General features: G+C 54.6%; 2 protein-coding genes across 10 annotated transcripts in view; one reads left to right on the top strand and one right to left on the bottom strand.

Annotated features, from left to right (window-relative positions):
- The first annotated feature begins 2,604 nt into the window (after window positions 1-2,604).
- Window positions 2,605-18,926, top strand: CARHSP1 (calcium regulated heat stable protein 1). 9 transcript variants are annotated; one of them, XM_019012105.4, is made up of 5 exons: window positions 9,908-10,046; window positions 11,127-11,248; window positions 12,383-12,547; window positions 13,250-13,372; window positions 16,442-18,926. In XM_019012105.4, coding segments are annotated over exons 2-5 (453 nt in total). In that variant the 5' UTR covers window positions 9,908-10,046; window positions 11,127-11,246; the 3' UTR covers window positions 16,605-18,926. The 9 variants fall into 9 exon arrangements, with proteins under 9 accessions (XP_018867654.1, XP_055221246.1, XP_018867656.1 ...); XM_019012110.4 differs by having other exon boundaries at window positions 9,909-10,046; window positions 11,127-11,347; XM_019012103.4 differs by having other exon boundaries at window positions 9,969-10,135.
- A 3,599-nt stretch (window positions 18,927-22,525) lies between these two features.
- Window positions 22,526-27,043, bottom strand: part of PMM2 (phosphomannomutase 2) — a 52,096-nt gene continuing 47,578 nt past the window's right edge. Inside the window, exon 8 of the mRNA XM_004057175.5 lies at window positions 22,526-24,129. Coding sequence (XP_004057223.1) covers window positions 24,028-24,129 — 102 coding nt within the window. The 3' untranslated portion in view covers window positions 22,526-24,027. The remainder of the gene's footprint in view (window positions 24,130-27,043) is intronic.

Genomic DNA, 27,043 nt, shown 5'->3' with positions numbered 1-27,043 from the left:
CTGCGGTGGCACAATCTCGGCTCACTGCAACTTCCACTTCTCAGGTTCAAGCAATTTTCATGCCTCAGCCTCCCGAGTAGCTGGGATAACAGGCGTGCACCATCATGGCGGGATAAGTTTTGTATTTTTAGTAGAGACAGGGTTTCACCATGTTGGCTGGGCTGGTTGTGAACTCCTGAGCTCAAGTGATCCGCCCTCCCAGGCCTCCCAAAGTACTGGGGTTACAGGCATGAGCCACTGTGCCTGGCCTTGACTTTTTAAAAACAGCTTAACTGAGTCATAATTCACACACCATACAGTTCACCCATTGAAAGCACACAATGCAATGATTTTTAGTATATTCACAGACTTGTGCAACTATCGCCACCATCACTTTCAGCACATTTTCATCATCTCAAAAAGAAACCCCTGTACCTTTTAAGTATCAACTGTCTAGCCCGCACCCCCACCCCCAGCCTCTGGCAACCCTTAATCTACTTCCTGTTTCTAGAGATTTGCCCATTCAGAACATTTCATACAGATGGAATCACACAACGTGCGGCCTTTGTCTGGCTTCTTTCTCTTAGCATATTTTCAAGGTTCCTCTGTGTTGTAGCATGCATCAAGATTTCATTCCTGTTGATGAGTGAATAGTTGTCTACTGTATAGATACACAACATTTTGTTTATCCTTTCATCACTTGATGGACATCTGAGCTGTTTCTCCCTTTTGGCTACTATGAGTAATACTGCTATAAACCTTACTCTGTCACCCAGGCTGGAGTGCAGCAGTGCAGTCACGGATCACAGCAGCCTCGATCTCCTGGGCTCAAGGGATCCTACCCCCTCAGCCTCCCCAGTAGCTGGGACTACAGGTGGGTGCTACTACTCCTGGCTAATTAAAACTTTTTTTTTTTTTTTTTGTAAAGAAGGGGTCCTACTATGTTGTCCAGGCTGGTCATAAACTCCTGGGCTTAAGAGATCCTCCTGTCTCGGTGTCCCAAAGTGCTGGGATTACAGGCGTGAGCCACCACGCCGAGCCCAACAAGTAAATCATGTATTTATTTATTTATTTATTTATTTATTTTTGAGATGGAGTCTTGCTCTGTCGCCCAGGCTGGATGGAGTGCAGTGGCACTATCTCGGCTCACTGCAAGCTCCGCCTCCCGGGTTCACACCATTCTCCTGCTTCAGCCTCCCGAGTAGCTGGGACTACAGAGGCCCGCCACCACACCCGGCTAATTTTTTATATTTTCAGTAGAGACGGGGTTTCCCCGTGGTCTCGTTCTCCTGACCTAGTGATCCGCCCACCTCGGCCTCCCAAAGTGCTGGGATTACAGGCGTGAGCCACCGCGCCCGGCCTATTTATTTATTTTTAACTTTTTTTCCCCCCCCCGAGACGGAGACTCGCTGTCGCCCAGGCTGGAGTGCAGTGGCATGATCCTGGCTCACTGCAACCTCCACCTCCCGGGTTCAAGTGATTCTCCTGCCTCAGTCTCCCAAGTAACTGGGATTACAGGCACCCGCCACCAAGCCCGGCCAATTTTTGTATTTTTCACAGACACGGGGTTTCGCCATGTTGGCCAGGCTGGTCTCCAACTCCTCAGCTCAAGTGATCCTCCTGCCTCGGCCTCCTAAAGAGCTGGAATTACAGGCGTGAGCCACCGCACCCGGCCTCAAGTAAATTTTTGTGTGGACAAACATTTTTATTTCTCTTGGGCGCGCAGACACCTAGGAGTGGAGTTGCTGGGTTTTATGGAGACTCCAGGGCTCGTGGTTTGAGGAACCGCCGGGCTTTTTCCACAGCAGCTGCGCGGTTGTTCCCACCAGCCGTCTAGGACGGTTCCTTGCCTGGCTTGGACTAGTTGGTTTCGCTGCTGGGCCTTTTCCGCAGTGGCCCCAATAGGGGCTGCAGAGTGAGGCAGGCACAGTCCTCACCGCCCCCTCCGGGGGCCCTGTTGTCCCGGGCGAGCTCCGGGGACCTCTCTCCTTCCCCGCGCCCCTCAAATACTAAGCTGACCCTGGTCCCGGGATCCAGGCTCGCCTTCAGGGGCTGCTCTCGACTTGCCGTGCCCATGGGCTGGTCGCCTCTCTGTGCCTCAGTTTCCTCTCCTGCAAAACAGAGGTAACACTTTTTACCTCCAAACACAGAGGACTCAAGGAAGGCTAGAAATGAAACAAGAGAAGAGAACAAAATCAAAATTCCCAACGAGAAAATAAAACCCTGTTTTTCTGGTGTGTGTGTGCGTGTGTATTTTTTCTTTCCCTTTTCCTCCTTTCTGTTTTTTGCTTGTTTTCTTCCGTCTCTCTTTTCATTCCTTTATTTCCTTTCTGCAAAAAGTGACACGCTCCGGGCTTATACAGATTCTAGAGCCAAAGGCAGGTGGGAGCCGCACCTGGCGCGCGTGGCGAGGGGAAGGAACTGCACGGGCGCAGGGACACAGTTTCCTCACTTTGCAGGGGCGTTTTCTGCTGGTGGGTGCAGCCCAGCCTCGCCCCGCCCCGCCCCGGCCCCTACGTCCCGCGCTCTCCGTTCCGCTCTCCCGCCAGTCTAAGGCGCGGACACAAAGGTTCTGTCCGGGCCACTCCCGCCCCGCCCGCCCCCACCGTCCCGGGCTCCCTCCTGCAGTCCCATTGGCCGGGAGCTCCTGGGGGCGGGGATCGGCGCCCCACCCCCCTCGGGCCACGCCCCCTCCCCAGCTCCGCGCTCTCAGTCCGAGCGAAGCGGCTGGCGGAGCAGAACGGATTGCAGGGTAGGGAGCTCTTCTCGGGGACCCTAGGATAGGCGCCCCTGGCCCGAGGCCCCGGGAGCCGCAGGGGTGGGGCCTCGGCCTCCATCGTCCCCCATCCTGCAGGGTCTTCTAGCTCGGCAGAGGAGGGCTCGGGGCCTGTTTGGGGAACGCGGTTTGCTCCTCCCCAGGGGAAGGGGTGGGTGTGGCAACAGCGGCAAGGATTCTAGGCGGACGTCGGGTAGTACTTCCCGCCTGGCCACCTGTTCTCTGCGTGCAGGGGAAGCTCTTCCCGCCCTCCCCGCTGCTTTTGCCTGTGGGCAGGAGCCCTGGAGGGGGGACTCGCCGGGCGGTGGGGCGAGGCGCGGGGGGCGTCGCACGCGGGAAGCAGAGCCACCCCCCCGCCGGGCCTGGCCGCGCCAGCTGTGGCTCGAGGTTGGGACGGCGGCCAGGCCTGGCGGGGGAGGTGGGGAGCCGTCCTGGCGCCGCGCGATTAGCCGCATCTGGGGGAGGAGGAGCCGCCGGGCGCGCTGGGCCCGGGTGTTTGCGCCCGGATGGGGGTGGGGGTGCCCTAGGCGCTGGAGAAAAACTTCACCCGCGCCCACAGGCCGCCTTTCCGCAGGCTGCGCTGGCGGTTCAGGTTTGCAGGCCGGAAGCGAAATGTTCTTTTTTGATTTTTAAAAAGGAAGCCTCCGGCCCTATGGTTTTCTGGGGTTGGAGTGGATGTGTGGGCTGGGGGAGGCGGAGACGTCCCGCTCCAGGCAGGGCCTCGGGTCTTATAGGTGGGGAAATCTCTGCCAAATAGGAGGCCTCTCGGAGTCTCAGTTTCCCCATCTGCAGACTGGGCTCTGACTTCTTCTGGCATAAGAGGGTGTGTGAGAGTAAAAGGAGGCAGCTAGCCCCGTGCCGGGAGACACGTAAGCTACTGTTTTTTAATTTGCTGTTTTGATATTTCTCAGTCTCTCTGTGCCCAGTCTTGCCCCTGTCATTTGCTTGCCACTCTGAAGCCGGAGGGAACTTATAAAAACAATCCGCTTAGATCTACCCCCCGCTGAAAATCGTCCACCGAAGTCCCATTGTCGTCTAAGTCCCCAACTTCTCAGCAGGGCTTCCTGTTATCTTCCGCCACTACCTTCTCCAGCCTCTCTCTGCCTCTGTTCTCCCTCCCTTTGGACCTTTGGCCCTCCTCTGGGCTCGGGGTCCTCCTTGGAGACCCCACCGCCCTCTGCACTCCCTGGGTGGCCTCGGTGATGACCGTGAGTTCTCGATGCTGGTCCCTTCAGGGCAAGAAAGAGGCGCAGAGCCCGGCTGGGAGTAGATGTTTTCAATGAGCTGAGCTAGGCCCAGCGTGGGGCCATGGGGTGGGGTTGAGGGTGGTTGACGGTGGATCCCCTAGGTAGGGGATCGGTCTTTGTTCCACCGAGTGGCAAAGCCAGCGCATTTGGTTTGTGTTCCATCAGCAGGGGCAGGAATGGGAGGGAAGGTGATTTCAGATGGGCCCGTGCCTGACACTTCCACCATCAGCCGCACAACTATTGTGGACTGAGCCCGCCGTGCGCTTGGCATTTTCGCGGCACCATCTGCACAGCGTCCGAGCCCTGCGACGCAGCACCGTTCCTGTCCCCTTTGACAGATGAGGAAACTCGGGTGGGGCGGTGAAATCGCCTGGCAGGGGTCACAGAGGGAGTGGGGAGCAGTCAGGGCTCAATCTCAGGTCTGAGCCAAAGCCCCCCGAGAATGGAGGGAAGGATGGAGGGAAGGATGGAGGGATTGAGTGGGGGAGGCGTGTAGAGTAGGGTTCTTGTTGAGAAGGAGGGCTTGGGCTTCCCGCAGGAGGGGCAGTCCAGGCTGAGAACTGGGGCGGGCGCAGGGTCCCAGGTGGGTGGTGGCGGTGGGGTGACCGTCTCCCTGCTGGGTGGGGTCGCCCGTCCGGTCGAGGCCGTCCGGGGGTGCTAATGGGGGCACAGGCAGCGGCAATGTTGGAGGCCCCCTTGGGTTCCCGGTACACTCCTCGGGTTTCCGGCCTCTTCCCAGCACTCAGGGGCTCCTGAGGGCGGAAGAGCTATTCCCAGCTTGGCGGGGCCTGGGAGGGGGCTCTGGGCAGACGTAGGCGCCGGGCTGCACCTTCCCTGCCCGCCTGTTTGCACTTCTCTGTGACTGTTGGCTTCAGGTCCTTAGCCAGCGGAGGGCTGACTCCGGCCTGGCTGCCCCCTCCCCTTTGCCTCCCGTCCCTCCCCCTGGACACTCCAACCCCCATCCCTTCGTGTCCCTCCCCCTCCTCTCTCTCTGCTCCTCCCTCGCCAGACCCCCCGCTCTCCCCGGAACAATGGAGGGGAATGTGGCTAGGCCAGCCTGACGCTGCTGCGTCAACCTCTGGCTCGTTCTCGGCCTCTATCGCTTTCAGGGACCCTTCTATCTGGGCTCAGCTGACCTGCCCCGCCTCTCGGCCCACGTGCCGGCAGTTCTCCCAGGCTGGGGCTCAGCTGCGCTGGAGACTGGGATGGGTCAGCTCAGTGTCTCTGTCTGTTTACAAAGGAGGAACCTAGGTGCACTAAGGTAACTTCGCTACTCTTCTAGAGTCTCACCCCGATCCCTGCGCCATTTCCCTTCCACCTCCTGCACTGGTAAGCCTTGGGCTGTGAGATGGGCCAGTGTAGCCGGGCTACTGCCGGGTTCCCTGGGTCAGGGACACCTGCCTCACTGGGAGCGCCTTAGAAATGTAGAATCTTGGCCAGGAATCTCGAGCCTGTAATCCCAGCACTTTGGGAGGCCGAGGTGGGAGAATCTCTTGAGCCTGGGAGGTCGAGACCAGCCTGGACAACATAGTGAGACCTTGTCTCTACAAAAAATAAAAAAATTAGCCGGGTGTGGTAGCACATGCCTGTAGTCCCAGCTACTTGGGAGGCTGAAGTGAGAGGATCCCTTGAGCCCAGGAGGTTGAGGCTGCAGTGAGCTATGATTGTGCCACCAAACTCCAGCCTGGGTAACAAAGCAAGACCCTGTCTCAAAAAAAAATAAAAAAGAAATGAAGAATCTCAGGCCCCACCCCACACCTGCCGAATGGCAATCTGCATTTGAGCAAGATCCCCAGAGATTCCTGACTGCATTAAAGTAGGAAGTAGAATCACTGGCTTAACTCTGTGCCTTAGTTTCCTCATCTGTAAAACAGGGCTGCTAAAAGTGCCTCCCCTGTTGGGCCGATGTTTACATGCATGTAGTTGATGTTTGTAAACCCCCAACGGGGCCTGACGCAGAAGTCTGTGGACAGTGGCTGTAGGGTGTTTGAAAGCACTACAGCCTGCCCCATCCCCATAGTGCGGGCCACTATCCACCCACCACACCTGCCAGCAGTGGGCTGGCTCCGGGCTGGAAGCTGCCCCAACACCATGCCCAACCTTGGCCTTCCCCAGCCAGCATCTCATGGAAGGCTCAAGACACCCTCATTTTGCAGAGCAGGCTTGGAGAGGTTCTCGCTTTGCCAAGAATGAGGTGTCTGACTTGAACTCTTATCCCCCTGCCTTCTATCATCCTGTCTTCAATAAAGGGGCTGAAGCTATTAAGAATGGAATCTCTGGCCAGGCACGGTGGCTCATGCCTGTAATCCCAGCACTTTGGGAGGCTGAAGCGGGTAAATCATGAGAGGTCAGGAGTCCGAGACCAGATTGGCTAAAATGGTGAAACCCCGTCTCTACTAAAAATACAACAATTAGCTGGGTGTGGTGGTACATGCCTGTAGTCCCAGCTACTCGGGAGGCTAAGGCAGGAGAATCGCTTGAACCTGGGGGGCGGGGGTCTGCAGTGAGCTGAGATTGTGCCACTGCACTCCATCCTGGGCAACAGAGGGAGACTCTGTCTCACAAAAACAAAAATGAATGGAGTCTCCTTCAATGAGCTCCCTCTTACTAGAGTGTAAATGGCTAATAGCACTGCTAAAGCCCTCCTTGCAGTAAGCACAGGGTTGCTTGGCTCCCATTGATGTGGGTGGTGGGTTTTCAGGCCAGGAGGGCAGGAAGTTGGGGAGTGGGTAACGGGGGCTGCATGATTGGGCCGTAAGTCTCCAGACATGGGGGCAGGCTGAGCAGGGGCTGGGAAAGCCAGAGTCTTGGTACCCAGCTGAACTCCAGAACCTTCCAGGAGGAGCTGCAGAGCCTACGGAAAATTCCCAGGCTATTTTGGGCCGAGGCCCCCTTCTCCCAGCCGACACACCCATCCCTGGGGCAGTCAGGGTGGGCGTGGCTTCCTGCCCCCACCACCCTGGGCTCCCTCCCTTGGCCAGGCACTCATCAGAGCCTGGGGGCTGACTGGGGAAGGGGGTGCATGGCCAGCTGGGCACCTCCTGGTGCAGCCTCTCCCCCTTACCCTGCTGGCTTTTTCTCCGTAGCATTTCTGCTGTCTGACTTACTCTGTATTTCACCAGGGTCTTTGTTAGCCGGGAGACCCTGGGCAAGTTACTTGACTCTTTGTGTCTCCGTTCTCCCATTAGTGAAATGGGGATAGAATGAGCTGAGCTGTGTGAAGTGTTGTAAAGTAGTAAGCAGAATGGCCCCAGGACACTGCTGTGGTGGTGGTAGTCATGATCTGTCCCACTCCCTTATCTGTTGGTTCAATAGGAAGTGGCAGAGTTCATCAAGGTCCCCTGTGGCAGCACAGGTGCCCAGCGTGCCGTGAGGTGAGGTGAGGCTCCCTGCTCCATGGACGTGTGCATACAGATGGCAACAAGTTCACGCATGCATACACGTGTATGCGCTCAGATGCAGAGACAGCCATGTGTGGGCACATATGTATGTGTACACATGCGTATACACACAACACAAACATACACATGTGCATACACCTACATACATGTGTACAAACGAGCACACATGTACACGCAGCCTGGCAGTCATGACACCTTGGGCGTGACATTTGGTCGAAGTTTGTTGCAGGCCAGAAGCTCATCTGAGTGGCGGATCTGTCTGCAGCCTTCCTCCCTCCCCCAGCTGTGGGGAGCTGAAGGCTAGTCACAGAGGGCAGGCCCTGTCTTCTGCTGGGGACACTCCAAGGCCATGGCTGGTATTGCTGGGAGAGCAGTGGCTGGCTGGAAGCTGGGACTGTGCTGGTGGGCGGGGCTGCTGTGTGCCCCCATCCTTGTGTATGTGTGTATTGTGGAGGGGACACAGCAGCGGTTGGCCAGGGCCTCAGAGCTGGCTTCTGGGTGCCTGGCTACCCGCCCCCCAGTTGTTTTCTTTCCAGCTGGACTTTGCCCGGCCCTCCCCCGCACTGAGGCCATTCACTCCTCTCTGCTGGCCTACTGGGGAGTGAGTGGCCCTTGGCCAGGCCTACTCTGGCCACCCCAGCTTGGCTCCAGCCCAGATGGGCCATGAGAGGCTGGATAAAGCTCCTGGGTCTCCCAGGTGGCACTGCCCCCGTCCCTAGTCACGTCTGCTCCGTGCCTCAGTTTCTTCCACTATCAGGTGAGCAGGAATGTAGCCACCTCCTGCTGGGCTGGGCACGGTGCTGAGTGCACACCAATGCAGTGGCAGCCAGCTGGGGCTTTGGGTCCTAATGCTGGCAAAGAATAAGGCTTGGAAGCTGGGTGTGGTGGCTCACGCCTGTAATCCCAGCACTTTGGGAGGCCAAGGTGCGCCGATCGCTTGAGCCCAGGAGTTTAAGACCAGCCTGGGCAACATATTGAAACCCTGTCTCTACAAAAAAATACAAAAAATGAGCTGGTTGTGGTGGCACGTGGCCGTAGTCCCACAACCCAGGAGGCTGGGGTGGGCAGATCACCGGAGCCCAGGAGGTTGAGAAGCTTCAGTGAGCCATGATCGCGCCACTGCATTCCAGCCTAGGTGACCAAGTGAGATCCTATCTGAAAAAAAAAAAAAAAAAAAAAAAAAAAAAAAAGAGCCAGCCTTGTGGCCATTCCTGGACCGCCTGGAGACCCTGCTCTGTGCCAGCGCCTGTGCTGGGCCCTTGGGACACAGAGGGGCCCTGTGCTGCCCTCAGACTCCTCACCCCTACAGGCCATGAGCTTCCAGTGGCATCTCTGAAGGATTGGGTGCACTTGGGCTGTTGAGGGGGCTTGGGTGGAGAAAGAAGGGGGCCCCCATTTTGGGTCTGTGCCATTCACCCAGGGGAAAATGGGTGTGACAAATGGAAGATGCAAGGAGGATGACGATGGTGACAATGACAGTGATGATGATGATGACGCGGCATGATTCCTGAGCGGGCCCTGCCCTTTCCACCGCCTCTCCTGCCTCCCATTCCTAGTCCCCCACCCATCACATGGTTTCCCCACTAGCCTCAGTCCCACCCGGGCCCTTGCCAACCTCAGGGCCTTTGCACAGGCTGTTCCCCATACCTGGAACAGCCTCCCTCCGTTTTGCAAATGGCTACCCCTTTCTTGCTGTTCAGGGTCCTGCGGGCACCCTGATTAGCGTGTGTATTCCCACCCTTCTCCCCCTATCCCCTTCTGTCTGTTTCTTTACAGCCCTTTTGGGATCTGTAATGATCTGGTTTATGTTTATTTAACTGTTTATTCTCTGGCTTCACGTTCAGCCCTTTGTCTCTGGGGCCTTGAACAGGGCTCGGTATTGGGCACGTATCTGTTGAGTGACTTTATGATGACAATTATAACAACAGTCATAGCTGACAATTACTGCTCATTGGACCTGGGCGGACAGTGTGCCCAGTGCTTAGTGTGTATTATTTTGTTTTCAGTTCAGCCTGATGGTGTGAAAGCGGGACTATAATAATTCCCATTTTCCAGATGTGGAAACTGAGGCCCAGAGAGATTAAGTAACTTGTACAAGACCACACAGCAGGCAAGGGGTAGGATTAGAAGTCAGCTATGCTTCGTTAGCCGGGCGTGGTGGCGGGCATCCGTAACCCCTGCTACTTGGGAGGCTGAGGCAGGAGAATCGCTTGAACCCAGAAGGTGGAGGTTGCAGTGAGCCGAGATGGTGCCATTGCACTGCAGCCTGGGTGACAGCGGGACTCCATCTCAAATTAAAAAAAAAAAAAAAAAAAAAAGAAGTCAGCTATGCTTGACTCCAGGAGAAAGGAGGGAGGGAGACTTTGGATAGAACAAGGCAGGGCAGTGCCTCTAACCGTGGAGTTGCGAGGCCACTGTTCCCATCTGCTGTCCTGGGAGGCCTAGGCAGGGCCCTCCCCTCCCAGGGCCAGCCTCTTTCCTGGAACTCTGGGCGTTGAACATTCTAGGACTCTATGACCTGTGCTAGTGGGTCATGCGGGGGCCCTGGCCCCCAGGCCAGCAGCTGGGGCCTTTTTGAGGTGGGGGCTCCCTGGACTCAAGTTCCTCCTTGGCCGCGGCTGTAGCTGAGAGAAGGGACAGGAGGTAGGATGCCGCCACCTCCTCCAGAAGGCCAGCCAGCCACCAGCTTCCCAGCCCGACAGAACCGAGGCCCGACGGGAGAGTGCAGCAATGTCCGGAGAGGGGGTTCTGACATTTCAGGGATGGGGCATCCCTTCTCCTCTGAGCAGTCGGGCCTGGTTCTTGGGTGGCTATGGTTGAAGGCGGTTCGGGGGGTATGGTGGGATTTTTGGGTGATGTAGGTCGAAGACTCCTATAAATGAGGGGACTGGGGTGGCAAACTGAGGTTGAAGGTTGTGAGAGCTTCATTTCTTTCCACGAGCAGCTGGAAACCTGGATTTTGAGGAAACCCCCTGGGATGTTTAAGATAGTTCAGGCCGGGCATGGTGGTTCATGCCTGTAATCCTAGCACTTTGGGAGGAAGAGGTGGGAGAATCTGTTGAGCCCAGGAGTTTGAGATCAGCCTGGGCAACATAGTGATACCCTGTCTCTATTTAAAAAAAAAAAAAAAAAAAAAAAAAAATTAGGCATGGAGGTCGAGGCTACAGTGAACTGTGATTATGCCACTGCCCTCCAGCCTGGGTGACAGTGAGACACTGTCTCAAAAAAATAAAAGTTATTTATTTTTTTTTGAGACGGAGTCTCACTCTGTCACCCAGGCTGGAGTGCTGTGGTGTGATCTCGGCTCATTGCAACCTACAGCTCCCTGGTTCAAGCAATTCCCCAGCTTTGGCCTCCCGAGTAGCTGGGATTACAGGCACCCACCACCACGCCCAGCTAATTTTGTATTTTTAGTAGAGACTGGTTTTCGCCATGTTGGCCAGGCTGGTCTCGAACTCCTGACCTCAGGTGATCCACCTGCCTCGGCCTCTCAAAGTGCTGGGATTACAGGTGTGAGCCACCGCACCTGGCCCATGCTTCAAATCTAAATTTGAAAACCCCATGGGACCTGAGTCAAACCTATCCAGGGCTGCTGCTGTCCCTCCCCGCTGTGTGGCGTCGAGTGGCCTCCTGAGTTAGGCTTCTCCCTACTTCATCTCGTACCCCCATCACCAGCCCTGCGCAGGTGCCAAGTGATGCCCACCCAGCTGCCCCACTTTGCAGATTCGGAAACTGAGCCCAGAGCGGGGAAAGGACTTATCAAGGGCCTCCGACTGCCGGACTGTTTCTCTTCCCCCTGAACCTCGAGCTGAGGCCGCGTTAGAGCCGACACCTTCGTATTCAATGTTGAGTGTTTATTGTGTACAGCGAGTGTCCTGCTCTTGAAAAATTGTCAAAAGCACAGCAGCAGCTAGGGAATTTCCTCCCTCGAGCCGGATTTACGGGTACATACTAGGGGTCACAGAAGAAATTTGATTTCATAACAGCGCGGCGACCTGGGCTGTGTGGAAATACACTGGGCCTGATGGAGCTGGATGCAGCCTTGGAAATTCTCCCTTTCCCTTTGGGTCCTTTGGGCTCCCCCAGCAGGCCCCCCAGTCCTGGGTGCAGGCTTGTGACAGCTGCTCAGGGATCCAAACGTGGCGCCTGAGCTCTCTGCGATGTGTTCCACAGTTCCCTGGAGGCGGACGCTGCGTGAGGGTCAGTTTTTGCCCCTGCCTCCCTGTGGTGTCTGGCTCACAGCAGCGCCAGGGAGGGTCTGTGGAGTGGCTGAGTTTGGATCTAGGTGGTTGGCATTAAAATGTCCCTGGCTTTGGGTTTTCTTTTTTTGAGACAGAGTCTTGTTCTGTAGCCCAGGCTGGAGTGCAGTGGTACGATCTCAGCTCACTGGAACCTCCACCTCCCAGGTTCAAGCAATTCTCATGCCTCAGCCTTCAAGTAGATGGGATTACAGGTGCCTGCCGCCATGCCCAGCTAATTTTTGTATTCGTATTAGAGACTGGGTTTCCCCATGTTGGCCAGGCTAGTCTCGAACTCCTGACCTTAAGTGATCCGCCTGCCTCGGCCTCCCAGAGTGCTGGGATTGCAGGTGTGAGCCACTGCGCCCGGCCCCTGGCTTTGGGTTTTCTGCTCACCTTCCTCACCTGCCTCATTCCCTCCCACAAATACTGTGTGTCCCAAGTGTGCCGGGATCCATGCCTTGTGCTGGGGACACAGAGGGGACCGATGCCATCCTGGTCATGGGGGAGGATGTGGCATTTTCATGAAGAGCTATGATTGAGGGGGCCCCACGGTTGCTTCAGGAGCCCAGAGTAGGCATCTGACCTCGCCAGGTGTGCTCCCAGACAAGGTGACAATGGTGCTGAGGTGACCGAGAGGAATGAGCCTCAGATACTGGACTGTCAGACATGGACATGGGGGTAAGCACTGGGTCCCTACCTTGCAAGGCACGAGCCCCTGACAGCCTTTTCTCCTTCCAGGTCAGCCATGTCATCTGAGCCTCCCCCACCACCACAGCCCCCCACCCATCAAGCTTCAGTCGGGCTGCTGGACACCCCTCGGAGCCGGGAGCGCTCACCATCCCCTCTGCGGGGCAACGTGGTCCCAAGCCCACTGCCCACTCGCCGGACGAGGACCTTCTCGGCGTGAGTCTGGAGCGGGCTGGGGATCTCTTGCCTGAGGCCAGAGATTCACTGTGTCTCTGGCCATTTTTGGGCCTATGTCCCGGACTGTCAAATAGGCAGACCTGGGGCTGGGCCGTGGGCTGAGGGTGAGAAACTAGGAAGGCGCCTTGTAAATTCAGGGTACTGCCCCGCCCAGAAGAACCTGTTACCAGCTGGGAGTGGCAATGGGTGGGTAATTGCTGGGGTCAGAATCGCTGGGCTTTAACCACATGAGAGTCTGTTTCCCTGTGAGACTGTGAATTCTGCAGCTGCAAAATGGGCACAGCACCAGGGCTGCAGAGGACCCACACGATGCCTGGCAGATGCAGGTCTTAGGCCCTGTGAGTGGAGGATGCTCGTGTTATTAATAGTAAATCATCAGTTTCTGGAGGGATGTTCAGTGATGTTTTAATTCAACTCCCTCTTTCCAGGAGGGAAAACAGGCCCGAGAAAATTTGCCAGGGTCATCCAAAGAGTCCTTTCCCCCAGTGTCTTTGTGAGTGGCTCCCAGGGTTGAGGGTTGTGCAGTCCTCAGCCTGTGTGACTGTACATGGCAGTCCTGGCCAGGGCTTGATGGGGCACAGCTGTGGGCAGGGGCTGGAATGAGCTTTGTGTGCCCAGGAGTGCTGGTGGCTGTCCTGGAGCGCTGATGGGGTCCCTGACATTTCCCCCTCTCTCTGTCAGGACGGTGCGGGCTTCCCAGGGCCCCGTCTACAAAGGAGTCTGCAAATGCTTCTGCCGGTCCAAGGGCCACGGCTTCATTACCCCAGCTGATGGCGGCCCCGACATCTTCCTGCACATCTCTGAGTGAGTCAGCGGCAGGTCTGGGTGGCCTGGCTGGGGTGGGCGCTTCCTTGGCCCTGTGGAGGGGGCGCTGGGTGTTAGGACGAATGGCCGGGCCTGTGTGACTCTGCCTTTGGCTGGTGCTCCAGCTGTGCTCCTGTGTGTGTGTTGGGGTGGGGTTGTGAGACTCTACGGAGCTGTGTTGGGGGATGTGAGGCTGGGGGCGATACGGTACCTGTGATTGTCCCTGGGTGTGTCTTTGTGAATGGGTGTGTAAGGTTTTGTGTGTGCTGGGCGTGGTGGCTCACGCCTGTAATTCCAGCACTTTGGGAGGCCGAGGTGGGTGGATCACGAGGTCAGGAGATCCAGACCATTCTGGCTAACGGTGAAATCCCGTCTCTACTAAAAAAAAATACAAAAACAATTAGCTGGGCATGGTGGCAGGCACCTGCAGTCCCAGCTACTCGGGAGGCTGAGGCAGGAGAATGAGGCAGGAGAATGGTGTGAACCTGGGAGGCGGAGTTTGCAATGAGCCGAGATTGCGCCACTGCACTCCAGCCCGGGCAACAAGAGCGAGACTCCGTCTCCAAAAAAAATTTAGCAGGGTGTGGTGACAGGTGCATGTAATCCCAGCTACTCAGAAGGCTGAGGCAGGAGAATCACTTGAATCCAGGAGGTAGAGGTTGCAGTGAGCTGAGATCTCGCCATTGCACTCCAGCCTGAGTGACAAGGGTGAAACTCCACTTCAAAAAAAAAAAAAAAGGGTTGGGCATGGTGGCTCACACCTGCAGTCCCAGCACTTTGGGAGGCGGAGGTGGGCGGATCACCTGAGGTCAGGACTTAAAGACTTTGGGAGGCGGAGGTGGGCGGATCACCTGAGGTCAGGACTTAAAGACCAGCCTGGCCAACATGGTGAAATCTTGTCATCACAAAAATACAAAAAAATACAAAAAAAAAAAAGCTGGGAATGATGGTGGGTGCCTGTAATCCCAGCTACTTCGGAGGCTAAGGTAGGAGAATCACTTGAACCCAGGAGGTGGAGGTTATGGTGAGCCTTATGGTGAGCCGAGATCTCGCCATTGCACTGCAGCCTGGGCAACAAGAGCAAAACTCCATCTCAAAAAAAAAAAAAAAAGAGAACAGATCTGCCCAAGATCACATAGCCAGAAAGTGATGGAAATGGCTCTGGGGGTGCCCGACTATGCTTGTGGGAGACAGGGTGGTGTCAGCTGTGCATGGTGCATGTGTGTGAGCAGCAGGGACTGCTGGGGTGAGTCCGAGTTCCCATTATATCTGGCCAAGGACACCCCATGAGGCTGGGGAGCCCTGTTTGGCCTGGGGACCAGTCCAGCTTCCTGCCCTCCTTTGGGGGAGGTGGACTGGTGAGGCTGGGGGCTGTCCTGCCCCTTTGCTCCAGGAAGGAAGTTTGGGGTGGGCCTTTCTCCTGCTGCATGCTTACTGACGTCCTTCCTTCCTCAGTGTCTGAAAACCCTTGGGGAGCCTGGGGTGGGGCGCACACATCCTAGGGCTGGGCTGGACGGCACCCAGCCCCCCATGCTTCACCTCTGATTCTCTGGGCAGCCTTTAGACAGAGGAGGACCCTCGATCTGCACCCTTATCCCTACCTGCTTCTTTGGCCTAAGCATCCCCAAGTCTTTTACTTCAGGCAGGGGCAGACAGAGTCCTACTCTGCACAGCATACCCGCTAACATGGAAACCACATTTCTGAAAAGAGGAGCCCACTGCAATGGGGGAGTTACCCCTCCTTTGCCCACCCCCACCCCATGCTTACCTATCAGATCGGCAGGAGAAGAATACCAAGGTGACGCATTTCACATATGCATGCATACATGGATGTGTAAGGGTATTTCCATACTGCCTCGTCCCAGAAAGGATTTTGAATCAGTAAGGAAAACATAGAGGTTGGGGCAAAGAAATATTTAGGAAGATGGAAATACTGTGATGTCTGGTTCTGCTGCTGGAAGTGGGCTGCAGATTTATTTCTGAGCTCCCTCGTGACCAAATCAAAGAGGGAAACACTCTTCACCATACGATTCTCCAATCAAAACAAACCAGTTACTAGGGGAGCTGGCTGGCCCTGGCATTTAGCATCTGAAGGGGGTTTTCCTCTGGGGGGGTTTCATCAAGGGGACATCAAGATGCCAGTCTCATGTGAGAGGGTGACTCATGTCCCCTAGAAAGTAAGGGAACCTTCCTGGGGGTGGTCACAGGGAGAGGCCCCTCCAGGAACTAGCTTCAAGCACCAAAGCGACCTTCTTGAAGGCTCACTGGGAGTCCAGGCATGGTGGCTCACGCTTGTAATCCCAGCACTTTCGGAGGCTGAGGCAGGTGGCTCACTTAAGGTCAGGAGTTTGAGACCAGCCTGGCTAACATGGTGAAACCCCGACTTTGCTAAAAATACAAAAAGTAGCTGGCTGTGGTGGCACATGCCTATAGTCCCAGATACTTGGCTAAGGCAGGAGAATCACTTGAACTCGGGAGGTGGATGCAGTTAAGCTGAGATCACACCACTGCACTCCAGCCTGGGCAACAGAACAAGACTGTCTCAAAAAAAAGGCAGGCTGAAAGGCAGGCTGGGAAACTGGGGAATTTGAGAACAAAGACACGGTGTGGTTTCTGAGACTCCTGGAACCAGAACCAGGGGCTGCAGTGCTGAGGACCTCAGGAAAGCCCTGCCCAGGCCACCCCTCAACTCGGATTCTCACTCCATGATGGCCTTGTTTCTCTCTGGCTTGGACTGGCTATCTTTACTCTTCATTCACAAGCCCAGGCTCCCTCCCACATTTCATGTCACCATGTGAGCACCCACAGGTGGCTGAGCTCTTTCAGTTCCAGCATCAAAAGTCCCAGGGAAGGAGCTGATTGGGCCAGGGCCTCCTTGGCTAGGACAGAGGCTGGGGGCAGTGTGGCAGCTCCCTCTGGTGGAGGGGCAGTTCTTTGGAAAGAGGTTCCCGGTGGTTGGTCAGATGGTGCCTGCTTTGGTGGCCGTGTGACCAGAAGGGTGGCTGGTGTCTTGGGGAAGGGAGTCGTATCCCGGTGTGAGCCCTGACTGCTTTATTTATGCCCCCGTAGTGTGGAAGGGGAGTATGTCCCAGTGGAAGGCGACGAGGTCACCTATAAAATGTGCTCCATCCCGCCCAAGAATGAGAAGCTGCAGGCCGTGGAGGTCGTCATCACTCACCTGGCACCAGGCACCAAGCATGAGACCTGGTCTGGACATGTCATCAGCTCCTAGGAGATGGTGGAAGCACCCCTTGTCCTGTGCTTGTGGGAGACTTTGCGGGGAGGAGGCAGCAGACACTGGAGATGACATTCTTCCACACGAGACGGGGCTTCAGCCTGGCATGGTCCCTTTCAAGTATCTCCTGGAGGAAGGGGTATGGGGGGCAGGTGTGGGGTGTTCCCGGCCATCAGCACAGCCTATGCCCATTGCAACAACCTCTCACCATCTTAAGAGCATTAAAAGCATTTAAAAAGGAGAGGTGCCCACTGGTGGCTGAGTGGAGGTTCCAACCCCATACCAGGGAGTGGATCAAGGGTGGTATTTCTCCAGCTGCTCAGACACATGGGCTCAACCCACAGAAGCCCTCTTCCTCGTGGAGCTGGAGGCTCCAGATTCCCAGATCTGGCCCACTGGCAGCTGACATGGACCTTGCGTGACTTCTCCAAGGCAAGCCCCTTGCGCCTCTCCTGGGGCCTGGGCAAAGCAGTTTTCTAATTCTTGGCTTGGTTGGTTCTAGGGGAGCTGGCTTGAAGCGGGTGGGAAAAGGCGGGGGTGGCGGTCTTTGGATTGGACGGATGCTGCCTTTTGGTGCCTTTGCAGTGGGAGGCGGCATAGCTGCCTGTCTGGGGAAGACAGTTCTCCCAGCACTCCCACCCCTGGGCACAGCAGGCTGGTACTGGGAGGCTGAACCCCTTTTAGAGCCTGACCTTTTCATCTGCCTTCTGACTGTGTGACCATCACTCAACAGCCATTTCACAGCCCCTGTAATTATGGCGGTGGGGGGTGGGGGGGTGGTGGGAAGGGCTTGTGGAGAGGACAGAGTCTTTGTTTAAAAACTCTGTCCTGATCCATCCAGAAAAGAGTAGGTAGCTTGCATCCTGACAGCCTGGCAAAGTCAAGAAAGTTGAAGGAGAAACATACCTTTGGAGAGGGGTTTTCTTTAAAACTAGTGTTAAGAAATGCTTAGGGATTTTTTTTTTCTTATTTTTCGTAACTAAAGCTTTCACCCAGAGCCGGCTCTGTTTGCACTTTGCTGCCGACATTGCAAACTTTTTGGCAGGGTGGGAGACTGAGTCTCATTCTGTCACCCAGGCTGGAGTGCAGTGGCCCGATCTCGGCTTACTGCAACCTCTGCCTCCAGGGTTCTGGCAATTCCGCCTCAGTCTCCTGAGTAGCTGGGATTACAGACATGTGCCACCACACCCGGTTAACTTTTGTATTTTTAGTAGAGACCAGGTTTCATCATGTTGGGCAGGATGGTCTTGAACCCCTGACCTCAGGTGATCTGCCCATCTTGGCCTCTCAAAGTGCTGGGATTACAAGTGTGAGCCATCGCGCCCGGCCTGCACACTTTTTTGTAGGTATTTCTGGTAAACAAATCCTTAGGTTATCTTTGCTGTGGTTGTGGTTTGGCTTTAGTCATGATTTAAAAGTAGAAATAGCTAGGCATTATTTTTTGAAATATATGACCTATACGTAGTCAAGAATCCACTCAACAGAGGGAAGCAAACCTTTTGGAAACTGGCTTTTGGGCAGACAGTAAACGTCCAGTTTGATGCTGGAAGCATGAACAGCTTCATCAGGTAGGTACTCCTCAACTCTGATGAGTTTGTCCTTTCAGCCTAAGGGTGTGGAAGGGAGTTGTTTGAAAATAGCAAATACGCATGTTGATTGCGAGTGTGTGGGGACAAAGGCAGTTCCCACCACAGTTAGGTCCTGGCCATTGTTTCCTCGCCTGCGATGCTCCTTGTATGTCCTCACCCTCCTCTCCCGCCTCTGCCTTCTGCTGGGTCAAAGGTGGCCTTTTTCTCTCCAGCCTTGAATTGTTCCCTGGTGGCTTCCCAAGGGCCCATCTGCTGGTACAGTCCACACTTCCAAAGCCAAGACCCGAGAGGGCTCTTTCACTGCCCCAAGCCTCTCTCCCGCTCTGTCCTCGCCTTGGCATGGGTGGCATTGCTGTGACCCCGTGTGCTGGCGCACTGGCAGGCTCTGGCTGGCAGTGAGCTGGGGGATTGCATGAGCTGGGGGATTGCATTCTGCTATTCAGGGGTGACCTTTGGATTCTGTCTTGGCAGAATCCTTTGTCAGCAGCTCTTGCTCTGTCCTTCCTGTTTGGCCACAGCTCTTTCAATCAGTGGGTATTCTAGAACTGCAGGATGTCAGAGCTGGAAGGGACGCGATACCGGTTTACAGAAGGGGAAACTCCTGGAGGCTCTGGGAGGGACGGAGGTTTTTGGTGACAGAGCGAGAGCTAAAATTGAGGATTCCTGAATCCAGATCTTGCCTCCCATCAGCCATCTTTCTCCCAATAAATTTTTGTTTTGTGCAAGGCTATGCGTGTGTTTGTGTGGAGGCTGGCTCACCAAGTTTTTCCTTTTAAGTCGCCAGATAAGGGTGTCTCCCCCAGGTGAGGCTGACACATTCCACGTGGCAGTCTGTTTTTTTAGGGGATGGTGAATAAGAAGATGGGATCATCTGTTTTTTAGTCATCATTCTCTAGCATGAGAAAGCTTAGCAGGGAGGAGAATGCGGCTTCCTGGCAATAGAAAATGCCAGTAACTTGGTCAGCGGCGCTCCAGTGCCCTGTTGAAGCTTTTAGGATGTGTGAGTTACACCTCATCCCCATCAGCTGTGGGAAGAGAGGACGGGCCTCGGGGCGCACTGTCCACAGTCCCTGGCTCATTGCTGCTATAGAGGTGTTTTTTGTTTGTGTTTTTGAGACAAGGTCTCGCTTTGTTGCCCTGCAGCCTTAACCTCGTGGGCTCAAGTGATGCTCCTTCAGCCACCTGAGTAGCTGGGACTACAGGCATATGCCACCATGCTTGGCTAATTTTTAAATTTTTTGTAGAGAGCAACTTGCTACATTGCCCAAGTTGGTCTCAAATGCCTGTACTCAGACCATCCTCCTGCCTCAGCCTCCCACAGTGCTGGGACTACAGGTGTGAGCCACAGCACCAGCCACTGCTATAGACATTTGATGAACGTTTGCTAGGACTGGGCACAGTGGCTCACGCCTGTAATCCCAGCATTTTGAGAGGCCGAGGTAGGTGGATGGCTGGAGCTCAGGGGTTTGAGACCAGCTGGGCATCATGGCGAAACCTGGTCTCTACCAAAAAAAATACAATTAGCTGGGCATGGTGGCATGAGCCTGTGGTCCCAGTTACTCCAGAGGCTGAAGTGGGAGGATTGCTGGAGCCCAGGAAGTCAAGGCTGCAATGAGCTGTGATTGCACCACTGCACTCCAGCCTGGGTGACAGCGACACCCAGTCTCAAAAAAAAAAAAAAGCTTGCTGCTCTTCAGGCATGAAGGCAAGGGCTGGAAGCAGATGAGGCTTGAGGGCCCGGGGCTGGCAGAGAGTCCTAGGACGGAGAGCTTTTCAAGGTCCATAGCAGGGGAGGAAGGGTTTGGTGTTGGGGCAGTGGGAGTGAGGGCAGAAGGTGGGCAGGTGTGAGAACTCCTGTTCTTGGTTTCCAGGAGAGCAGTGACGGGCAGGGGCCACTCTATGGGGTCGCTGTGCTCTGCTGGGAAGGCTTTGCTCTGGCCGGTGTCTCCCAAGGGAGGCAGTGATTTTGGGTGGTGCAGAGATGGACACTTTTCTTGTCAGTATTATACAATGATTTCCAAAGCATATTGGGAAAAAACCAGCCCAACAAACCTGTTTAGGGAGAGCCTAACGTAAGCACTTAGCTCAAAACAATGAGATTTGCTGACTTACTATATGGAGTACTACATGGGTAGCCAAGGAAGGGTTTGGCAAAAGCTGAAGGTGGGGAGCAGGCGTGGTAGCTCACGCCTGTAATCTCAGCACTTTGGTAACCGAGGTGGGCAGATCACTTGAGGTCAGGAGTTCAAGACCAGCCTAGGCAACATAGTGAAACCCGGTTTCTACTAAAAATACAAAAATTAGCTGGGCGTGGTGGTGCACACCTGTAATCCCAGTTACTTGGGAGGCTGAGGCAGGAAAATCGCTTGAACCTGGAGGCAGCGGTTGCAGCGAGCCAAGACTGTGCCACTGCACCCCAGCCTGGATAACAGAGTGAGACTCTGTCTCAAAAACAAAAAAAAAGGCCGGGCATGGTGACTCATGCCCATGCCTGTAATCCCAGTACTTTGAGAGGCCAAGGCAGGTGGATCACCTGTGGTGAGGAGTTCAAGGCCAGCCTAGCCAACATGGTGAAACCCCGTCTCTACTAAAAAGACAAAAATTAGCTGGGCATGGTGGCGGGGGCCTGTAATCTCAGCTACTCGGGAGGCTGAGGCAGTAGAATTGCTTGAACCGCGGAGGCGGAGGTTGCAGCGAGCTGAGATCGCGCCATTGCACTCCAGGCTGGGCGACAACAGTGACTCATCTCAAAAACAATAGCAACAACAACAACAAAAAACAAAACTGAAGGTGGGACTGGGAAGACGTTTGGGAAAGCAGCCTTGGGTGAAGGAGGTGGAATGAGTTCTATGTCTTGACTTTGGGGTGCCGTGGCGGGCAGCGTGGAGGTTGCCTGTCGTTCAGGTTGGAGGAGCCTGCCTAGGCTGAGGTGGCCAGCTGGGGCCCAAAGCCAGAACACGTGGGAGGGGTGGAGAGGAAGCAGCAGCCCTTGGAGAGGAAGTGATTCAAAACCACGTATGCCTGGATGCGTCCGGACTACGGCAACATCTGCCCAACTGCCTTCTCCTGGCCCCTGTGGGCACTCCCCTTCCAGTAGCTGGAGAGACCTTCCCGGACAGATCATGAGCATGCCCCACACCTCTCCCTCGGGATCAGGTTCAAGCTCAACTTCCTGGCTAGCCTCTCCCTCCAGGGAGCCAGAGGCCTGCCCTGCACTCACCCGCTGCTCAGGTTCAACGCAGGCCTTTTCTCTGAGGCTTCAGCCCTGGGTGACCTTGAGTTCAGGGTCAGCTTCTGCAGTGCTGGGGATGGTAACTTTCAACAGTGCTAAGCTGGCCTGGATGCAACCTCTGTGCTTTGCTGTGGCTCAAAATTTACCTACTGTGTTTAAATTTCTTGTGACGGTGTCTTTATCCTGCAACCCCCTAAAGCAGAGAGAGGGACTGACTGACCCTGCCTTATAGGGTTCTGGGTTGGGAAGGGGTATTACTTGAGTTACTAATGGCTCACACTCACTGTTCAAAGTGCTTTAAATTCCATACACGGTAAGGACTATCCCATTTGACAGAGGAAGAAACTGAGGCGAAGATGAACTCACCTTAAGTCACGCAGCAGCTTGTAGCAGCAGAACTAGGCTTGGAGTCTTGGCAGCTGTGCTCTTACCTGCCACGTGCAGAACCTGCTGCTCCGGGGTCACGCAGAAGGCACCAGGACACGCTGTGCATGCGTCGTTTAGCTGTTATCACTTTACATCCCACCACAGTGCGGGGCAAGCCGATGCCCTCGGAGTAAGCCCCAGGAAGCAGGCCTGGGATGCAATGTGATGACAAAGAAGGTGGAAGGGCAGTGTCAATTCTGACTGCAAAAGGGAGGCAGCAGGCAGTACAGGAGGGGCTCAAGGGGCCTGGGGAGGGTCTCAAGCAGCCACTGTGGGAAATGGGGCAGGGACGGCCCAAACCCCCGCGCATCAGCACCCAGCCTGGCGGACTCGGGGTATTCACCTGAGGGCAGCCCTGTGCAGGCGGTGACACAGCAGCGATGCTCCATCTCCGGTTAAAACAAGTTTGAGTAAGACTCTGTTGTCTCGCTTTGACGCAATACGTTAAGGAAACTTGTAAAGAATGGCAGATCCTGACCCAGTGGGCAGAAAAGCAGCGGAGGAGGAGTCTGCATCAGGAACAGCAACATGCAACTCCGCAGAGGGAGGGGCCCCCGACGTGACAGAAATCCAGAGCAAAGAAAGAGTGGCTCTCAGACCTGGAAGGGCTAGGGTTCCGTTCCAGAATCTGGGAACATAGAAGGAAAAAGAAATCGGAATGAGAAACAGGAAACAATAAAATCACTTTAATGTGCTACTTTTCACTTCGGAAGGTCATTACAGTATCATTCAACAAGGAAAGATGCCACTGGATGGCTGTGTCCTGTGAGTCACTGAGATGAGCTGGCTGCTTTCACCCCACCGGATCCGGGGCTCGGACAGTTACAAGCCCGAGTGGCTGGGAGGTTTGGAGGGAACCAGGTTTAGCTGTGATGAAAGCACCTGGCTGTGGGCTGGGAGGCAGGAGTGCAGGGCAGCCTGGGCTCCCCTGGCCCCAGACTCAGGTCAGCAAGTGCCCAGTGGAGGCCACACAACCCCAGCACCAAGCAATGGAGGGTGTATGGCTCACAGTGTTTCCACATCCTGAAAAGTGACACATGAACCGTTTCCTAGGCAAGTTCTCTTCCACCGTGTTCTGGCTGAGACCCGGGATCCTTCCAGTTTCACGAACAACGTGCAGAAGATGAAAAGAGTGAGGGACGCGGACCTAGCTGTAGCTGCACTCAGCCGCCTCAGTGGTAAAGTCTGGGTGAAGGCCTGGGTGAGTGCAGATAGGAGAGCAGCTCCTCTTACTGTTCTCTGGCTGGGCTCTCGCTCCATCCCTGAGAAACTAGAGGTGAACGCCTCCAGGAAGCCAGCCAGGGGCAACCAGAAAGTCCTTTTCGTGAAGTCTGACATCCCGCGTTGGTTTCTCTGGACCTGGGTAAGAACCGGCCCCAGGGGAAGGACTGTTTTGCCAGCACCAACTCTCCAGCCCAGCTGTTGGTTCCCACTACCTCTGGTCTCGGAGACAGAGAAGCAGCCAGGCTATTCTGAGTGTAGTGAATACAGAGCCGGTCCGAATCCGGCCCAGCCGAGGTGCAAACTCCCTAGGGTTTGCTCCCACTTGGCCAGCCATCTGTCCAGCAGGCCTCAGCCTCAAACACGGGAAAACGCAGAGTGCGCCTAGTCACTGGGCATCACACTGCCCCGCTCACAGCCCCCATCAAGGTGACATGCAGGCGGGAGCTTCGTTCCAGGAGGTGTTTGTAAACTTCATCCTGGGCTGGGTCACTGCAGATGGCCTGTCCTTGTTTCTCATTACCAAACCCCCATTTTTGGTATTGATGCAGGGGTCCATTAAAAAAACCGCTTATGTTTCCACAGAGCCACCAAGAGGGAGGGTCCAGGCACATTTTTTCTTTCTGTATCATCCTAGAATTATGGGGAAATTTCCGCGAAAACTACATGATTGCACGTATCAGGGTGGGTATTAGACTAGGGGGCTGGGGGTGGGTGGGGAAGACCTTTTGTGGGAGGCATTCCTCTGGGCCATTCTTGACAAGAGTTTTCTCCTTCCTTCTGGAAGTTTCTGGCACTGGAGGTGGAGGTCCACACTGCACATGCCTGGCATAGCACGCAGAGCCTGCCTGGGCTGCGGGTGGGTGAGCACGTGTGGGAGGACCCTCGGCTCTGGCCACCGAATGCCCTATGCTGGCTTGTCAGCCGGGACCCCGCCCCTCCCGCTCCCGCGTTAGGAGAACAGCATTTCACAGATCCTGCGCGTGTCCTCAGGCGCTGTCACGGAGTAGCCCACGGTTCTGGGGTCTGTGAAGATCTCATGGTCATTGCCACCCTGCAAAGACATGAAGTACAGATGAAGGCTCCCCCTCGTGTGTCCCGGGCCATTGCTGATGTGACCCTGGAGCCCAAAAGTACCCAAAAAACAAGATTTTACTGGGCAGGGAGAGTTTCTTCAGCTACCTTCCTCTTATTTTCCAGGACAGGAACATGAGTACAATTGTTATTAAGAAGAGATTTATAACCTTCTCTTGAACTGCAATTTGGCTTGGAACACGTAATTATGCCTATGAGAGACATCACGACGTTCTTGCGAAGATCTAAGGCTTATTTTTCTACACAGAAGGCATCAGCGAGTGACAGTATTCTCACAGCCATCAGTTTTGTGTTTTTTTTTTAGCTGTACCCACGCTTTTCTAACAAGTCACAAGGGAGCGTCAGGAGGGCAGAGGGCTGGGAGCAGGGCGGGCAGAGGGCCGGGAGCAGGGCTGCCAGGGATATTCCTGTGATGAGGGACGTGGCGACATCAGCGGTGATGGCAGCCACTGGCCATGTGTCACTCTGCACACTTGAAACGTGGCCAATGCAATGGAGGAACTCAGTTAATTTGATTTTAATTGAAACAGCCCCACGTGGGCCGGGCGTGGTGGCTCATGCCTATAATCCCAGCACTTTGGGAGGCTGAGAAGGGTGGATCACTTGAGGTCAGGAGTTCGAGACCAGCCTGGCCAACACAGCAAAACTCCATTTCTACTTAAAATACAAAAATTAGCTGGGCGTGGTGGCGCACGTCTGAAATCCCAGCTGCTCGGGAGGCTGAGGCAGGAGAATTGCTTGAACTCGGGAGGTGGAAGTTGCAGTAAGCCGAGATCGCACCACTGCACTCCAGCCTGGGTGACAAAGGGAGACTCTATCTTAAATAAATAAATAAATGGCCCCACGTGACTGGGGTCTGAGCTGCTGGCTTAAGAGCAGGGTCTCTGGAACAGGTGGCCTAGGTCAGATGCTGGTTCTACCACCGAGCAGCAGTGTGGCTGCGCCAACTCCCCGTCTCCAAAATGGGGTCATGATGGAAGCTTGCTCAGAGCTCTGTGGCCAGAAGTTCAAGAGATGATGGTTGGGGTCACACCTTGGTAAGATGATGAAACCGAGGCCTCAGAAAGTCTGCAAGGGCCCATGTCTAGGAGGACCTGGGCATGTTCTGCTGGGGTCCTGTGCCTGAGTTGAGTGCTCCAATCTGTGTCCCCATGACCCCCACCAATCCCACTGGGTTCACGTTAATGAATCAGGTTATCTGCCGCTCCCGCAACCCCGAGCCCTGCAGGAAAGCCCGTTTTTCTCGTGGAATTCCTTTATTTCCCTCATAAAATTGGATAAACACTCTAACTCAAAACCTTAAAATAATCTACGATTGGTTTACAATACAATGAACACAACCGCAGAGAAAAGGGATTTTTCTCATAAAGCACCGAGCATGAAGCCAACGTGGAAACCATGATTTTGTACCAAAAATCTGACATCCTTTAAAAGAATTAATTGCCTCTGGAAGTCAGTGTTTTCATTTTTGCAAGAACCTATCCCCAGGCAGATGGCCTCCTCAGGTGGAGGTGAATTTCAGGCTTCAGGAGGGAACGTCGCTGGGCCCAGGGAGTGCTGGGTGGAGTCAGGTTAGGAGGCTATGAACTTGGCATCTCTTCCAGTCCAGCCACTTCGGAACCTGTCAGGGCCTTGTACTGGCCTTACACAATTTTGTACCAGGCCTGGGGGCCTTCAGACAGACCTGAATTGCATGGCCATCATCTGCTACCTACACATGTGAAATCAGTTCTGGTAATTCTGATTTTGCCTTTTTTTTCCTTCGGACATAGGGTCTTGCTATGTTGCCCAGGCTGGGCTCGAGCGAACCTCCTGCCTCAGCCTCTCGAGTAGCTGAGACAAAGACTGTGTGCAACAGTGCCAAGCTAGTTCTAGTAATTCTTCTAATTAAAAAAAAAAAAAGATTTCTTTCAGGAATGGCACAGTGGGTAAAAGTCACAGAGAACCTAACAAACGCACAACCTAGCTGGGCGTGGTGGTGCGCATCTGTAATCCCAGCTGCTTGGCAGGAGAATCACTTGAACCTGGGAGGCAGAGGTTGCAGTGACCCAAGAACAGACCACTGTACTTCAGCCTGGGCAACAGAGCAAGACTCAAAAGAAAAAAAAACAAACAAAAAACCAAAGGCACAACCAACTCTCACATGCCTCAGAAGAGCCAAACACCCTCCCCGCCTCAGTGACTGAGGAGGGGAGTCAGTATTCACACATTAACACAACACACCTTTCTAGAACACCTACTGTTCTTAGACCTTTTATACCTGTTTTTCTCCTTCTCTTATTCCATTTAGTTTCTCAATTCCTCCAAAGCCGTATCCAGGCCATCACCAATCATTCTATACGACAAATGTTTCTTCTAACATCCCCACAATATCACCCCTTACCACAAGACCTCCCTTCAGCTTAATCTCTCCCACTCTAGGTTCCCCCGCTGCCCCTAATCCCGCTTGAAGCAGCCCTGAGAAACATCGCCCATTCTCTCTCCATACCACCCCCCAAAAGTTTTTGCCGCCCCAACGCTTCAACACTATTTTATTTTTCTTATTAACATAAGAAGGCAGGAATGTCAGGCCTCTCAGCCCAAGCCAAGCCGTCGCATCCCCTATGGCTTGCACGTATACATCCAGATGGCCTGAAGTAACTGAAGATCCACAAAAGAAGTAAAAATAGCCTTAGCTGATGACATTCCACCATTGTGATTTGTTTCTGCCCCACCCGAACTGATCAATGTACTTTGTAATCTCCCCCACCCTTAAGAAGGTTCTTTGAAATTCTCCCCACTCTTGAGAATGTACTTTGTGAGATCCACTCCTGCCCGCAAAACATTGCTCTTAACTTCACCGCCTATCCCAAAACCCATAAGAACTAATGATA

Source organism: Gorilla gorilla, chromosome 18, assembly GCF_029281585.2.
Source record: "Gorilla gorilla gorilla isolate KB3781 chromosome 18, NHGRI_mGorGor1-v2.1_pri, whole genome shotgun sequence".
Lineage (NCBI taxonomy): Eukaryota > Metazoa > Chordata > Mammalia > Primates > Hominidae > Gorilla > Gorilla gorilla.
Note: the sequence above shows the minus strand (reverse complement) of the source record. Positions and strands in the feature narration are given on the sequence as shown.

Excerpts from the sequence above, each read along its gene's own strand:
- CARHSP1 (XM_019012103.4), top strand. The coding sequence starts at position 10,052 with ATGCCGCCACCTCCTCCAGAAGGCCAGCCAGCCACCAGCTTCCCAGCC. Across the intron at positions 11,249-12,382 it reads CCGACACCTTCGTATTCAAT|GTCAGCCATGTCATCTGAGC; the intron begins GTTGAGTGTTTA and ends TTCTCCTTCCAG. Across the intron at positions 12,548-13,249 it reads CGGACGAGGACCTTCTCGGC|GACGGTGCGGGCTTCCCAGG; the intron begins GTGAGTCTGGAG and ends TCTCTCTGTCAG.